This window comes from Manis pentadactyla, chromosome 11 (assembly GCF_030020395.1).
Source record: "Manis pentadactyla isolate mManPen7 chromosome 11, mManPen7.hap1, whole genome shotgun sequence".
NCBI classification, from domain to species: domain Eukaryota; kingdom Metazoa; phylum Chordata; class Mammalia; order Pholidota; family Manidae; genus Manis; species Manis pentadactyla.
Genome location: NC_080029.1, coordinates 90,115,230 through 90,132,331, shown reverse-complemented (window position 1 = coordinate 90,132,331; position 17,102 = coordinate 90,115,230). Strand labels below are relative to the sequence as shown.

The 17,102-nt window shown below is 38.9% G+C and overlaps 1 protein-coding gene across 2 annotated transcripts in view; it reads right to left on the bottom strand.

Moving 5' to 3' along the window:
• Positions 1-215: 215 nt before the first annotated feature.
• The window catches only part of KNL1 (kinetochore scaffold 1), a 122,163-nt gene continuing 105,276 nt past the window's right edge, over positions 216-17,102 (bottom strand). For both annotated transcript variants that reach the window (XM_036923842.2, XM_036923843.2), the window contains exons 20-26: positions 13,599-13,700; positions 13,074-13,174; positions 4,536-4,604; positions 3,778-3,887; positions 3,457-3,575; positions 2,639-2,761; positions 216-1,922 (exon numbers count right to left, since the gene is read on the bottom strand). In XM_036923842.2, coding sequence (XP_036779737.2) covers positions 1,730-1,922; positions 2,639-2,761; positions 3,457-3,575; positions 3,778-3,887; positions 4,536-4,604; positions 13,074-13,174; positions 13,599-13,700 — 817 coding nt within the window. In that variant the 3' untranslated portion in view covers positions 216-1,729. The remainder of the gene's footprint in view (positions 1,923-2,638; positions 2,762-3,456; positions 3,576-3,777; positions 3,888-4,535; positions 4,605-13,073; positions 13,175-13,598; positions 13,701-17,102) is intronic.

Here is a 17,102-nt window from a genome sequence, read left to right as displayed (position 1 = left end):
AGCTCCTGAGGAAGTTCAAATAGTTTTCTTTTATTGTCCTTCAGAGACATAGAGATTGCTATGGTTTGTACTTGGTTTTTACTCTTGGGTCCTGCCATATTTTAATCTTATCCCAGTTTTCATGTAAGTGGATGTTCCTAAAGAGAGCTTTCTTCGGTATTTCTTCAAAGGTCTATTGGTAAAACACTTCATAAAGAGACACTGCTTAAAAAAGATTCCATATAATAAACTTGTTTTAATAGCTCAAAAAAATTATTTCAAATCAGTGAAGGAAAACCTTCCAAACATTTCTAAAAATAGCCAATACTTTGGACAAATACAAATGCAAATAATTAGGTAAATATTACAATTTATGTACTATAACCCCCGGAAAGCAGAGACCATTGTTACAAGCCACATCATTCTTGGACCTGGTCAATTTCTGGTCACTATAATGCATAAACAAAACTACATTTTAGGCTTACAGAAAACAAAACAACTCCAGTAAGAAACTAATTTAAGTTGTAAGGAAAACAGACCATATGGGTGATTTTTAAAGTTTTTTTAAGGAGTTCATGGGAATAGGGAACATCTATGTCTTGATTTTTATGGCAAATGAGTTTTGGTGCTGACTTTTGAAGCTTATAAGACCATGTGATCTCTTGACTAATAGCTCAGAAATAAAAGCCAATTAAGAAGGATAACAACATTCATGGGACCTATAGAACTTTAACCTGATCCTAAAGTATAAACCAAAGTTTTAAGATTAATTAGTTTAAAAATATAAATACATTTAATTTGGAGTTAAATATAAAAGAAACAAAAATTATCATGATTAGGATTTGACTAAAGAGTGGGTAAAAGTTTTTTCACATTTGTCTATCTCACAGATAATACTGATTATTCAATATCAATGGATACTTTGTGTACAAGAAGGGTGTGGCTTCAGAAACCAATATTCACATTAAGTTCATTAGTGATGCCAGAACTTGGCAAAAATGGTGTTTTGGATGTGATGTTGTTTGAAGTATAATTATTTAATAAAAGGAGGCTGAGAATCTTGCTGTAAGGCATTCTCAGAAAGATGTAAATGGCATAGGCAGAAGGGTAACTTGCTATACATCTCTGTATTTCTATATCTATCTTCTTATTACATCACAAACACAAAAGCAATATTAATACATATTATTTACATACATGTACTGGGACAAAATGAATTAACCTTCCCTAAAAAATTATACTTATTAAGAAAACACTAGTAAATACCAGATAATAAAAGAAGGCAAGGCCTTCAAGAAAAGATGGCAACCATTCTAATAGCTGAGTGCTACTGCTTTCTATTAATAACATTTCTGGAATGGAAAAAAAGGATGGTGAGTACTTTGTAGACAGAAGTGTCTCTACTTCAGAAATATGGGCTAGACAGAAGCCAGGCAACCTAAAAAGCCCATATAAATGGGGAAATGACTCATGTTTTTCTAAATAGTGACATCTCCTCTTATAATTAAAAGTTACTATTTAGGGCTTATACTAAGGCAGAGAGAGAGAGTACTACTTTAGTTAGAAGAAATTCTCCTTAAGTGGTCTACTGCTTAAACCTTTGGTAGAAAGACGAGCAAGTTAATAGTATGCTATTTGAGACCTTTCATCATTCCCAACTGCAGAGATTTAAAAACTAACCATACAAATTAATTATAATTTCATCAGAAGGAATTTTCCTAGGCTTCTTTCTATGACCTAAAGACAAAGATTAAATAGCAATGGAGACTGATGTAATATCATTATTAGGTACACTGTGTTTAGTTGTTACAGCTGCAGTCCATGGATCTAGTGGTAGAAATGGAGAGTCCTGCAGCAGATCTTGGTAAATTTGCTTGACTACATTCTTTAGGTAGTTGTCCTCCAGTGGTATTTTAGAAACAATGGCAGTGATTTCATTTTGGCTGAAAAGAACAAAAGATTAATTTTTCTGAAACTTATACTTCTATTTCAGCAGAATTCATGTTTTGAGGATACTCTGAGTCCCCTAGAAAGCACAAATAAGCATTTCTAGAAATAATTAGATTGTCAAGTTTGAATTGAGATTCCAAAAAGCAAGGTCTAAGAGCTAATTCTGTCTGCAATTGTGAGGTACCCTGACTCATTTGCTGCTTTCTCTGGCTATAAAAAGCTAAACTATTGTCTGTTGATGGATTTGAAATGGGTGCATGCTAACTGTTATCTTGCAATCTGTTGGCAGTGTGTCTAAAAAATCACAAATATATAGTAGGAATGAAATACTTTTAAGTTTGTTTCCACAGACTAATTGAGAAAAGTATTACAACTGCATAGTTTTTTAAGTGATTATTCCATTTTTAAGACCATAAAAGCTGTTCATATATATCTGGGCTAAGCTTTTTCTTCTGGAGTTCTTGTTTTAGGTAGTATTCAAAAAGTGGAGCAAGTATAAAAGGACAGACCAATGGTCTCCAGCATCCACCACTGGAGACAGCAATGAAGGTCAACAACTAAAAACAAATTTTTGAAAATGAAGTTAGAGAGAAGCAACATTTAGCTCTCATTATGGCCTATGTATTTCCTGACCACTTTGAAATACCTTTCAAATGGTAACAAAGGTAAAAAGTTGTTGGGAGCTCGATCATTCTGGCTCTTTACTTACCCAATGTTTCCAAGGTGATTTTGAATGAAGAAAGGTAATGGGACAGAAGGATAATAGGCTGAGAGAGACAAAGTTATCTCAAACTTTGCAAAAGCTGCAGAACTGGAGAATAAAAGCCTCAATCTGTAAAGACAGGATCCCGAGTTAAAGTTCAAACAAAAAGAGAATGAAGCACAAATACATTTCCCTTTTATACTAGGATGTGAAACATTATTTCTTACCCTTATCAAATGGACAGAGGGTAATACATCAGGAACAAAGTATTATTATGGTTCTTTTTGCATTGTTAATCAGGAAATTCATTAATAACATTAGTTATTTTAATAAATTTTTGGCTAATAACTTACTTATAGGTTGAACTGTGTTCCTGTCCTCAAATTCATATGTTGTAGTCCTAACCCCTAGTAACTCAGAATGTGACCTTGTTTGGAAATAGGGTCACTGCAAATTTATTTAGTTAAGATGAGGTCCTGCTGGAGCAGGGTGGGCTTCTAATCCAAAATGACTACTAACTTTATAAAAAGGACACATTTGGATGTATGTCTGTATGAACACATGCACACAGGAAGAACATCATGTGAAGATGGAAGCAGATATTGGGGTTATATATTTAAAAGGCAAAGAATGCCAAAGACTGCAGCAAATCACCAGAAGTTAGGAGAGAGTCATGGAACAGATTCTCTTTCACAGCCCTCAGACAGAACCAACCCTGCTGACACTAGATCTCAGACTTCTAGTCTCCAGAACTATGAGACAATAAATTTCTGTTGTTTAAGCAACCCAGTTTATGGCAGCTCTAAAGGAACCAATATACTTACTCAGTATTATTCACATCTATGCTCATTAGGTTGTAATTTGGTCCCCATCTCTTTAAAAATTCAATCTCTTCGCCAAGGAGTCTACAGTGGCTTACTACCAGTGAGACTTCTTGAAGTATCTGGGAAAAACAGGAGAAAAAAAAAAAGATGAAATCATAAAAACATTTCAGTGCTTAGTGACTCTTTCACAAAGAACTCCCAAAAGTTAAACAATTTAATATATCTATCATTTCATGACTTATTATTATATATATAAAATTTCAGTTCTGCTTTTTGGGATAGATAACATATTTTCCTTTAAATACTTCAATCAGAATTTACTTTGGGGACTTCATGCTGTGTTGTACATTTCTTCTTCCAGGATTCTTGTTCCTCAATGTACTGGAAAATAAGCTTATGAACTAAGAGAGAGGATGGAGGAGCTTTATCCTCTGAGGAAGGAAAAAAAAATCAAAAGCAGGATATTACTTATTATTCATATATTTTATATATGTAAGCAAAAATATTATATAAATTAGAAATAACTTTCCAATCACTAGGTATCTAAGTAACCTTTACACTTTATTTTCTAACAATAAAACAACATATATAGTAAACATAAAAACTCAACCCTCTATCACATACAGAATAAAACTTGGGTAAAAGCATGGGCCTAAATGTAACATAAACCTGAGTCTAAATCCTGGCTTGCCTTACTACCTGGGTGATCCTAAATACAACACTTACTTCTTTTGAGTTGTAGTTCCCTAATTTGTGAAATGGGGAATAATGTTATCTCATAGTGTTAATGTTAAGTAATACACATGACTGATACAAAATAAGTACTCATAATGATAATTTAAAAATTATTAATTTATTAATCTTTGCTTAAGATCTAGTAATACTCTAAAAAAATTTTCTTTTAAAACCCACCCAATATTACCCAAGCATTATGTCTAATACACTTTTCTAAGGACAAATTATTATATTATTATTGTTGTTGTTTATATTCAATTTAGTATGTGAAAGAGTTCTCAAGGAGCCATTTACACTTGTTAATTTCCAATAAACTTTTAGTGGATTACAAGTCTTGAACTTACCATCTAACAGAGATTGAAAATTCAGGTTAACAATCTTTCTGCAAGCCTTGTCCAGGAAAGGGAGACCAACTAGGAAGAACCAGAATAAGGATAGTATTTCTTTTTATTATCTGATTTTAAGCCACATACTTAAAGAGATAATCCTACTCTTCTTGGGTAACAGGGTTTTTTCATAGGAAGTTGAAGGTTTATCCTTGAATCATACTATTCTTTGTATATGAGAAAGGGCTCCCCTGACACTGCTGAATACATTGATTGGTGGCAATTTCAGGTGTACATTTATAATAAATTTGTCCAGATCTTTTCCCTTGACCCCTAGCTTCTATGCAAAGAAAGTATTATTTTCAGGAACCATTTAAGGAAAATGGCTAAGACCTCCCCAATACCTACTATCTTTGTGTAAATACAGTAAAATGATTTATGCTTGCAGCATTACAGTAATAAGTTTTAGGTAGCCAGGAAAGCTGCTTGCTCCTCCAGACTCTAGAGTTATTTCCTGTCTCTCAAATTCTGCTTCTTTGCACTTTGGTGAATGTTTTCTATGTGTTAGGCACTGTGGATACAATAATGAGACAACCAGACAGGATCAATCTATGCTCTTAAGAAGCTTACAGCTCAGAGGGACACATGGATAACTACACTAATAAACACAGTAACACCTATAAACTGTGATAAGCACTATTAAGGAAAATTGCCGAAAGCAAGAGGACATATAACAGGAAGGCAAGTAGCAGAGAGGGTAGGTAAAAGGAGTCAGGAAAACATTCCTGAGAAAGTGATGATTGAACTTTCTTAAGGATTATTAGAATTTTATTTAGAGAAGAGTGAGTTCTATGGTGTGCATATTTCTGCACAGCTGCTGCTGCTCCCAACCCTCCCTTGCCAATTCATATGTTGAAATCTTAATGTCAAATGATATTAGGAGGTGGGACCTTTGCGAAGTGCTTAGGTAATGAAGGTGGAGCTTTTGGGAAAAAGATTAACGCTCTATAAAAGAGATCCTGGATGGACAGGAGCCAAGATGGCGGCGTGAGTAGTACAGCAGAAATCTCCTCCCAAAAACATATATATTTTTGAAAATACGACAAATACAACTATTCCTAAAAGAGACACCAGTAGATATAGTACAACAGCCAGGCTACATCTACATCTGTGAGAACTCAGCATCACACGAAGGGGGTAAGATATAAGCCATGACCCAGTGGGACCCAAAGGCCCTCCTACCCCAGACCCCGGCAGGAAGAATGGAGTCAGAGCGGGGAGGGAGTGAAAGCCCAGGACTGCTAAACAACTAGCTCTAGAAATCTGCACCAGGAGTGCAGACACACGGTGCACGGGATGCTGGATACTGGAGAAACAGAAAAGCAAAACCTGCAAGCAGGTCCCTGCAACCGCTGCCACTGAGACAAAAGAAAAGGAAGTGCATTTTGCAAGTCTTAAATGGACAGGGACCTCACAGCTGGACAAAGTCATCCCGACACACGCACCCCAGCACCTGGGAATCTGGGAAACTCTAGGCGACCTGACCCCCTGGGAGGCCGTGCAGCTCTGAAGCCCCTCATGGCGATAAGCAGCCTGCCAGTCATTCCCCCAACTGGTGCAGACCCCGACACACCGGCCCAGTAGTGGGAAAGTGGCAGCGCGTGCCAGGGGAGGCAGTGCCAGAGGGGCCCGGGAGCAGCCTGTGTGAGCCTGCGGTGGCGGAGGCCGAGCAGCCTGGGGCTGGCCCACGTGGGCCAGTGACGGGTGGTGACAGAGTGGCCTGCGCGAGCCTGCAGCGGTGGCACCTGAGCGGCCCAGGATGGGCCCACGTGGGCTGGCAGTGGCAGCAAGAGTGGCCCGCATGAACCCGCAGTGGCGGTGCCAGAGGGGGCAGGGAGCGGGCTGTGCAAGTCTGTGGTGGCAGCACCAGAGGGGACCAGGAGTGGCCCACACGAGCCCGTGGCAGTGGCGACCGAGTGGCCTGGGGGTGGCCCACGCATGCCAGCGGCAGCAGCACTGTAGGGGCCTGGGAGAGGCCCACACGAGCTCATGGCAGTGCCAGAGGGGCCCGGGAGCGGCTCGCAGAAGCTGGCGGCAGTGGCGGAGGAGCAGCCCAGGGGCAGCCGTGCCCCAGCAGTAGCTCAGCCCAGCATACAGCTGCCTGGGCCAGACCCAAAAGCCGCTGTCGGCTCACAGCTGCCTAGCAGGGGCACCACTTTTACGGGAGAGTGCATCTGGCGCACCTGCCACTCCCTGCAGGGCTCTGTGCTACTCTGATGGAGACCCCGCCCACAGCAGCTTAGGGGATTAACCCAGAGGCTGCTCCAGGAGTGCGGGTAACCGACACAGGCAGTGGAGAAGGGCAAGGCGACCAGCAAGCAGGAAAGGACTTTGTTCTCCCAGTTGACACACGCACTATAGGCCTACAGCTACCTCTATCACCATGAAAAGGCAGAAGAATTTACTCCAGTCCAAAATAGTCCAGACAACCCCTGAGAGGGGGCTGGGGGAGATAGACCTAACCAATTTCCCCAAAAAAGAAATCAAAATAAAGGTCATAACCATGCTGACAGAGCTGCAGAGAAATATACAAGAGCTAAGGGATGAAGTCTGGAGGGAGATTACAGAAATGAAACAATCTCTGGAAGGATTTAAGAGCAGACTGGATGAGGTGCAAGAGGCTGTTAATGGAATAGAAATCAGAGAACAGGAACGCAGAGAAGCTGACGCAGAGAGAGATAAAAGGATCTCCAGGAATGAAAGAATATTAAGAGAACTGTGTGACCAATCCAAACGGAACAATATTCGCATTATAGGGGTACCAGAAGAAGAAGAAGAGAGAAAAAGGGATAGAAAGTGTCTTTGAAGAAATAATCCCTGAAAACTTCCCCAAACTGGGAGGGGAAATAGTTGCTCAGATCACAGAAGCACACAGAACTCCCAAAAGAAGGGACCCAAAACAGGACAACACCAAGACACATAATAATTAAAATGGCAAAGATCAAGGACAAGGACAGAGTATTAAAGGCAGCCAGAGAGAGAAAAAGGTCACCTACAAAGGAAAACCCATCAGGCTATCATCAGACCTCTCAACAGAAACCTTACAGGCCAGAAGAGAATGGCATAATATATTTAATGCAATGAAACAGAAGGGGCTTGAACAAAGAATGCTGTATACAGCACGATTATCATTTAAACATGAAGGAGGGATTAAACAATTCCCAGACAAGCAAAAGTTGAGGGAATTTGCCTCCCACAAACCACCTCTACAGGGTATTCAGAGGGACTGCTCTAGATGGGAGCACAGAACAAAACACCCAACATATGAAGAAAGGAGGAGGAGGAATAAGAAGGGAGAGAAATAAAGAATCACCAGACAGTGTTTATAATAGCTCAATAAGCAAGAAAAGTTAGACAGTAAGATACTAAAGAAGCTAACATTGAACATTTGGTAACCATGAACCTAAAGCCTGCAATGGCAATAAGTACATATCTTTCAATAATTACCCTAAAGGCAAATGGACTGAATGCACCAATCAAAAGACACAGAGTAATAGAATGGATAAAAAAGCAAGACCTATCTATATGCTCCTTACAAGAGACTCACCTCAAACCCAAAGATATGCACAGACTAAAAGTCAAGGGATAGAAAAAGATATTTCATGCAAACAGGGAGAAAAAAGCAGGTTTTGCAGTACTAATAACAGACAAAATAGACTTCAAAACAAAGAAAGCAACAAGAGATAAAGAAGGATATTACATAATCATAAAGGGATCAGTCCAACAAGAGAATATAGCTATTATAAATATATGTGCACCCAATACGGGAGCTCCAGCATATGTGAAACAAATACTAACAGAATTAAAGGAGGAAACAGAATGTAATGCACTCATTTAGGGAGACATCAACACACCACTCACTCCAAAGGATAGAACCACAAAACAGAAAATAAGTAAGCACTGAACAGCACACTAGAACAGATGGACCTAATAGACATCTACAGAACTCTACATCCAAAAGCAAAAGGATACACATACTTCTTAAGTGCACATGGAACATTTTCCAGAATAGACCATATACTAGGCCACAAAAAAGCCTCAGTAAATTAAAAAAGATTGAAATCCTACCAACCAACTTTTCAGACCACAAAGGTAGAAAACTAGAAATAAATTGTACAAAGAAAGCAAAAAAGGCTCACAAACACATGGAGTCTTAACAACATGCTCCTAAATAATCAATGGATCAACGACCAAATTAAAATAGAGATCCAGCAATATATGGAAACAAATGACAACAACAACACAAAGCCCCAACTTCTGTGGGATGCAGCAAAAGCAGTCTTAACAGGAAAGTATATAGCAATCCAGGCATATGTAAAGAAGGAAGAACAATCCCAAATGAATAGTCTAATGCCACAATTATCGAAATTGGAAAAAGAAGAACAAATGAGGCCTAAAGTCAGTAGAAGGAGGGACATAATAAAGATCAGAGAAGAAATAAATAAAATTGAGAAGAATAAAACAATAGAAAAAAAATCAATGAAACCAAGAGCTGGTTCTTTGAGAAAATAAACAAAATAGATAAGCCTCTAGCCAGACTTAATAAGGGAAAAAGAGAATCAACACACATCAACAGAATCAGAAATGAGAAAGGAAAAATCATGACGGACCCCGCACAGAAATACAAAGAATTATTAGAGAATACTATGAAAACCTATATGCTAACAAGCTGGAAAACCAAGAAGAAATGGACAACTTCCTAGAAAAATACAACCTTCCAAGAGTGACCAAGGAAGAAACAGAAAATCTAAACAAACCAATTACCAGCAACAAAATTGAAGCGGTAATAAAAAAACTACCCAAGAACAAAACCCCCAGGACAGATGGATTTACCTCAGAATTTTATCAGACATACAGAGAAGACATAATACCCATTCTCCTTAAAGTTTTCCAAAAAATAGAAGAGGAGGGAATACTCCCAAACTCATTCTATGAAGCCAACATCACCCTAATACCAAAACTAGGCAAAGACTCCACCAAAAAAGAAAACTACAGACCAATATCCCTGATGAACGTAGATGCAAAAATACTCAACAAAATATTAGCAAGCCGAATACAAAAATACATCAAAAGGATCAGAACACCATGACCAAGTGGGATTCATCCCAGGGATGCAAGGATGGTACAACATTAGAAAATCCATCAACATCATCCACCATATAAACAAAAAGAAGGACAAAAACCACATGAACAACTCCAAAGATGCTGAAAAAGCATTCGACAAAATTCAACATCTATTCATGATAAAAACTCTCAACAAAATGGGTATAGAGGGCAAGTACCTCAACATAATAAAGGCCATATATGATAAACCCAAAGCCAACATTATACTGAACAGTGAGAAGCTGAAAGCTTTTCCTCTGAGATTGGGAACAAGAAAGGGATGCCCACTCTCCCCAGTTATTCAACATAGTACTGGAGGTCCTAGCCATGGCAATTAGACAAAACAAAGAAATAGAAGGAATACAGATTGGTAAAGAAGAAGTCAAACTGTCACAATTTGCAGATGACATGATATTGTACATAAAAAACCCTAAACACTACACTCCAAAACCACTAGAACTAATATCGGAATTCAGCAAAGTTGGAGGATACAAAATTAACACACAGAAATCTGTGGCTTTCCTATACACTAACAATGAACTAATAGAAAGAGAAATCAGGAAAACAATTCCATTCAGAATAGCATAAAAAAGAATAAAATACCTAGGAATAAACCTAACCAAGGAAGTGAAAGACCTATACCCTTAAAACTATAAGACACTTTTAAGAGAAATTAAAGAGGACACTAACAAATGGAAACTCATCCCATGCTCTTGACTAGGAAGAATTAATATCGTCAAAATGGCCATTCTGCCCAAAGCAATATACAGATTCGATGCAATCCCTATCAAATTACCAACAGCATTCTTCAATGAACTGGAACACATAGTTCTAAAATTCATATGGAACCATCAAAGACCCCAAAAAGCCAAAGTAATCCTGACAAGGAAGAATAAAGTGGGATGGATCTCACTCCCCAACTTCAAGCTCTACTACTACAAAGTCACAGTAATCAAGACAGTTTGGTACTGGCACAAGAACAGAGCCACAGACCAATGGAACAGACTAGAGAGCCCAGATATAAACCCAAACATATACGGTCAACTAATGTTCGATAAAGGGGCCATGGAAATACAATGGGGAAATGACAGTCTCTTCAACAGATGGTGCTGGCAAAACTGGACAGCTACATGTAAGAGAATGAAACTGGATCACTGTCTAACCCCATACACAAAAGTAAATTCGAAATGGATCAAAGACTTGAATGTAAGTCATGAAACCATAAAACTCTTAGGAAAAAACATAGGCAAAAATCTCTTGGACATAAACATTAGCGACTTCTTCATGAACATATCTCCCCGGGGAAGGAAAACGAAAGCAAAAATGAACAAGTGGGACTATATCAAGCTGAAAAGCTTCTGTACAGCAAGGGACATCATCAATAGAACAAAAAGGTATCCTACAGTATGGGAGAATATATTCATAAATGACAGATCCGATAAATGGCTGACATCTAAAATATATAAAGAGCTCACACACCTCAACAAACAAAAAGCAAATAATCCAATTAAAAAATGGGCAGAGGAGCTGAATACACAGTTCTCTAAAGAAGAAATTCAGATGGCCAACAGGCACATGAAAAGATGCTCCACATTGCTAATCATCAGAAATGCAAATTAAAACCACAATGAGATATCACCTCACACCAGTAAGGATCGCCACCATCCAAAAGTCAACAAATGTTGATGAGGACGTGGAGAAAGGGGAACCCTCCTACACTGCTGGTGGGAATGTAAACTAGTTCAATCATTGTGGAAAGCAGTATGGAGGTTCCTCAAAAACCTCAAAATATAAATACCATTTTACCCAGGAATTCCACTCCTAGGAATTTATCCTAAGAATGCAGGAGCCCAGTTTGAAAAAGACAGATGCACCCCTATGTTTATCGCAGCACTATTTACAATAGCCAAGAAATGGAAGCAACCTAAGTGTCCATCAGTAGATGAATGGATAAAGAAGATATGGTACATATACACAATGGAATATTATTCATCCATAAGAAGAAGACAAATCCTATCATTTGCAACAACATGGATGGAACTAGAGGGTATTATGCTCAGTGAAATAAGCCAGGCAGAGAAAGACAAGTACCAAATGATTTTGCTCATATGTGGAGTATAAGAACAAAGAAAAACTGAAGGAACAAAACAGCGGCAGAATCACAGAACCCAAGAATGGACTAACAGTTACCAAAGGGAAAGGACTGAGGAGGATGGGTGGGAAGGGAGGGATAAGGGCGGGGAAAAAGGGGGCATTACAATTAGCATGTGTAATGTGGGAGTGGCATGGGGAGGGCTGTACAACACAGAGAAGACTAGTAGGGATTCTGCAGCATCTTATTACGCTGATGGACAGTGACTGTAATGGGGTTTTTGCGGGGGACTTGGTGAAGGGGGGAGCCTAGTAAACATAATGTTCTTCATGTAATTGTAGATTAATGATACCAAAAAAGAAGAAAAAAAAAAAGAGATCCTGGAGAGCTAGCTTGGTTTTCTGTCATTTAAGGATACAAAGAGAAGTGTGGAACCTAGAAGAGGGCCCTCACTTGACCATGCTATGCTGGCACCGATTTTGGACTACTAACTTCTAGAACTATGAGAAATAAATGTCTACTGTTTATAACCTACCCATTTGTGATATTTTTACTACAGCACCCTGAAAAGACCAAGACATGTGGTAGAGCTTCCAGGCATAAGAAACATCAGTATGTATCAACTATACTTGAACACCAAAAAAAAAAGAAAGAAACATCAGTATGAAAGTCCTGAGGTAGGATGGAATATGACTGAGTGTGAAAAACCATGATCTTTTAAGGAAATGACAGAAATCAGTTATAGCTGATATGCAGAGAATAGTATAAGATGAGGCAGGAAAGGGAGGAAAAATTCAATTCATGCAGAGATTTACGAGCTATATTATTTTGATCTTTAGCCTAAAAGTACTAGGTGCATGTTAAGACTTCCAATAATTGCTATAGCTATAGTAACTGCTGAAGAGGAATGGAGATGATTTGAGATGAACTGGAGAGGAAATGGAAATGACTCAGAAAGACCAGTGGAATGTTAGTGTAGTCATCTAGGTTAGAGATGACTACTGATAGAAGATGAAGAAATGTAGATGAATATTAAGAAAAAAAAATCAGTAAGTCTTACTGATGATTTAGACATATTTGGTGAGGAAGAAAGATTTACACTGATTCCTAAGTTTTAATGTTGGACCTGGGTAGAAGTTGATGGTATTCTTTGAGAAAGGGAACTTTTAACATCATTGCCTCTTCCAAAATTTTCAGTAGTGCTTTCATTATGTCAACAGTTGTTATTATATTAAAATAAAGATGTGAATCTGTCAGTTTAGCCATACATTTTTCTGCAGAGGAACTGTCTTACTACTCACCCACTGGCTCTCCAAAGATGATGGTGAGTTCTATTGTGTCATAAAGAAAGGTGAATATAGCTTGATCATCACTCCACTCAATGACATCCCACTCAGACAAGCTGGAGAGAGGTAAACAAGACAAAAAACATTTTTTTTTGAGATAAAGGAAGAGAGGTAAGTTCTGATACCACCCAAAAAGTTTTTGGCAGCTGCTGGAGTTTTTCTAATGGCTTGGGAGACAATATTTTAATGTACAAACTTACACTTTTGAAAGAAATAGTATTAACTCAATCTTGAGTTGTATATCAGAGAAAAACCAAGTCCAGGCAATATAAAATGTTAAATATATTAAATTATACTTCCATAGCTCTCCCACCTTGTGTACTTTCAGCTTAGTGTTGAGTACATTGACTTTTTTTTGGGCTGCACTGTAGTTAAAAAGAGTGATACAGATTTCAAATACATGTCAAGTGCTCTGGAAGGTTTAGACAACTACAAAGGCACAAGATAAAACACAAACTAATGACACCTGCCTTTCCTTACCTCAGCTGATCCAGCAGCTCTTCAGTTCTACTTGTTTGTTTTTGTGCAAAGTCTATTTGAGCAAGGGTCTGCTCTTTCTGTACCTCCAGTTCTAAGAGATTTCTGCAAATCACAGCAGAAAGGTAAGGCTGTTATTAGAGAATTCAGACACTATTAAAATTAAAGATTCATGACAAGAAGTCACATGCTAGATGGCTCTCCAATGAGTTGAATAGTGTCCATTTTTACATTTTTGGTTGTTTTATTTTTTTCTTAAGCATTCATTAATCTAGTAGTTTGGGTCTATTTTAGGACAGACCTAATTCAGTGGTTGTCAAATTATGATCCATGAAAATATCCTCAGGGGTTCAAATGCTCACTAAGATTATTATTAATATTTACATTTTCAATTTGATAATAAAAATAAAGCATAATGAAATAGTTGAAGGGGGTAAATAGGTACAAATTTCCAATTATAAAATAAATAAGGCGAGGATTCAAGATGGTGGCGTGAGAGGTGAGACAGAGAATTCCTCCAAAAGCACATATAGTGTGAAAATATAGTTAATACAACTAGCCCTAAAACAGCAACAGGAAAGAAGGCTGCACCAGGCTGCATAGGGACCTCATGAACAGAGCAGAACTCACAAAATAGCATAACATACAAAAGCCTTGACCTGGCGGGACCCAAGCCCTTCCCCCACCTCAGCTCAATGACCAGAGGAAGAGAAATGGAGTAGGGAAGGCATGGAAGCCTAAGACTGCTGAACACCCAGTCCAGGAGGTCTGCTTTGGAGCACAAACCTACATTGTGTGCTGCTCTGGAGGTTGGTGGGGTTGGGGAGCTGGGACAGGCGGAGTGCTTGAGAGACTGAGATTCTGGCCGTTTGTGGAGGACGGGGATCCACATCCGGCTGCTCTGGGACAAAGGAAAGGCAGGCGGTCTGAGAGGCTTCCTAGCAGCGAGAGGGCTGCTGAAGGGGTGGGGTCTGCATGGAGCTTGCTACAGGGGAGAGTGGATAGGTGGTCAAGGCTGTCTGGATGCACTCTGCCCAGTAGGTTGGGAAGTTTGAGGACCTTCAGGTGCTCCATCCCCCTGGCTGCCTACTCAGCTCCAAGGCCCCCTCCACTGTGAAACACAGCCTGCAGCACCTTCCTCCTGGCCTGCTAGCAAGTGCTTGCAAACTGGCAGTCACTGAGCTGGTGTCAGGCCAGCCAGAGGGAGGCCTGCCTACAACAGCTACAGAAGCCAAGCACAAAGGCTTACACCTGTGTGCTCAGCCCACTGGCTCTGGCACTGGAGACAGGCACTGCAGCTGGGAATCAGGAAACATCTTTCCTCCCCTAGGCACCAGCGCTGCTCCCCAGTGACCCCCAACCTCACTCTAGGAGATGAGCAGCTCCAGAGACTAGAGCTTCTCGGCACCAGAGGGCATCACATAGAATTATGAAATGTCAGAGGAACCTGGTTCAGACCACAATCTCACAAACCCCAGAAAAAGGGCCATATGAAACTGAACTCACCAATCTTCCTGAAAGAGAGTTCTAAATAAAAATCATAAACATGCTCATGCAGGTACAGAAAAATATTCAAGAACTCAGGGACAAATTTAAGATGGAGATTCAATCATTAAGAAATTCCATATCTGAAATGAAACATACAATGGAAGGATTTAAAAGCATATTAGATGTAGTAGAAGAGACGGTAAATGGAATAGAAATTAGAGAAGAGGAATACAAAGAAGCTGAGGCCCAGAGAGAAAAAAGGATCTCTAAGAATGAAAGAATATTGAGAGAACTGTGTGACCAATCCAAAAGGAATAATATCTGCATTATAGGGGTACCAGAAGAAGAAGAGAGAGAAAAAGGGATAGAAATGTCATTGAGGAGGTAATTGCTGAAAACTTCCCCCATCTGAGGAAGGAGACAGTCTCTCAAGCCATGGAGATGCACAGATCTCTCAACACAAGGGACCCAAGGAATACAACATCAAGATATATAATTAAAATGGCAAAGATCAAGGATAAAGACAGATTTTTAAATAGCAGCTAGGGAGAGAAAAAAAGATCACATACAAAGGAAAACCCATCAGTCTATCATCAGATTCTTCAACAGAAACCTTACAGGTCAGAAGGGAGTGGCATGATATATTTAATGCAATGAAGCAGAAGGGCCTCGATCCAAGAATACTCTACCCGGCAAGGTTATCATTTAAATCTGAAGGAGGGCTTAAACAATTATCAGATAAGCAAAAGCTGAGAGAATTTACCTCCCACAAACCACCTCTACAGTGCATTTTGTGCATTTTGGAGTGACTCCTACAGATGGAAGTATTCCTAAGGTTAAATAGATGTCACCAGGGGAAATAAAACTACAGCAAAGTAGAACAATTAATTACTAAGCAGATGCAAAATCAAATCAACTACCCCCAAAGTCAATCAAAGGATAGATAAGGAGTACAGAATATGACACATACCATATAAAGAATCGAGGAGGAAGAAAAAGGAGAAAAAAAAGAACCTTTAGGTTGTGTTTGTAATAGCATATGATGTGAGTTAAATTAGACTGTTAGATAGTAAGGGAATTATCCTTGAACCTTTGGTAATCACGAATCTAAAGTCTGCAACGGCAATAAGTACATACCTATTGATAATCACCGTAAATGTAAATGGTAAGAATGCACCAATCAAAAGACATAGAGTAACTGAATGGATAAAAGAACAAGACCCATCTATATGCAGCCCACAAGAGACTCACTTCAAACCCAAAGACATACACCAACTGAAAGTAAAGGAATGGAAAAAGATATTTCATGCAACTAATAGGGAGATAAAAGCAGGAGTTATAGTACTTGTATCAGAGAAACTAGATTTCAAAACAAAGAAAATAACAAGAGACAAAGAAGAACATTACATAATGATAAAGGGGTCAGTCCATCAAGAGGATATAACTATTATAAATATATATGCACCCAATACAGAATCACCTACATATGTGAAACAAATACTAACAGAATTAAAGCGGGAAACAGAATGCAGTGACTTCATTTTAGGAGACTTCAACACACTACTCACTCCAAAGGACAGATCAACCAGACAGAAAATAAGTAAAGAGACAGAGGCACTGAACAACGTATTAGAACAGACAGACCTAATGTACATCTACAGAACAGTTCATCCAAAAGCAACAGGATACACATTCTTCTAAAGTGCACATGGAACATTTTCAAGAATAGGTCATATACTAGGCCACAAAAAGAGCCTTAGTAAATTCAAAAAGATTGAAATTGTACCAACCAGCTTCTCAGATCATAAAGGTATGAAACTAGAAATAAATTACACAAAGAAAATGAAAAAGCTCACAAACACATGGAGGCTTGGTAACATGCTCCTAAATAATTAATGGCTGAATGACCAAATAAAAACAGAGATCAAGCAATGTATGGAGACAAATGACAACAATAATTCAACAACACAAAATCTGTGGGATGCAACGAAGGCCTTGCTAAAAGGGGTATATATTGCA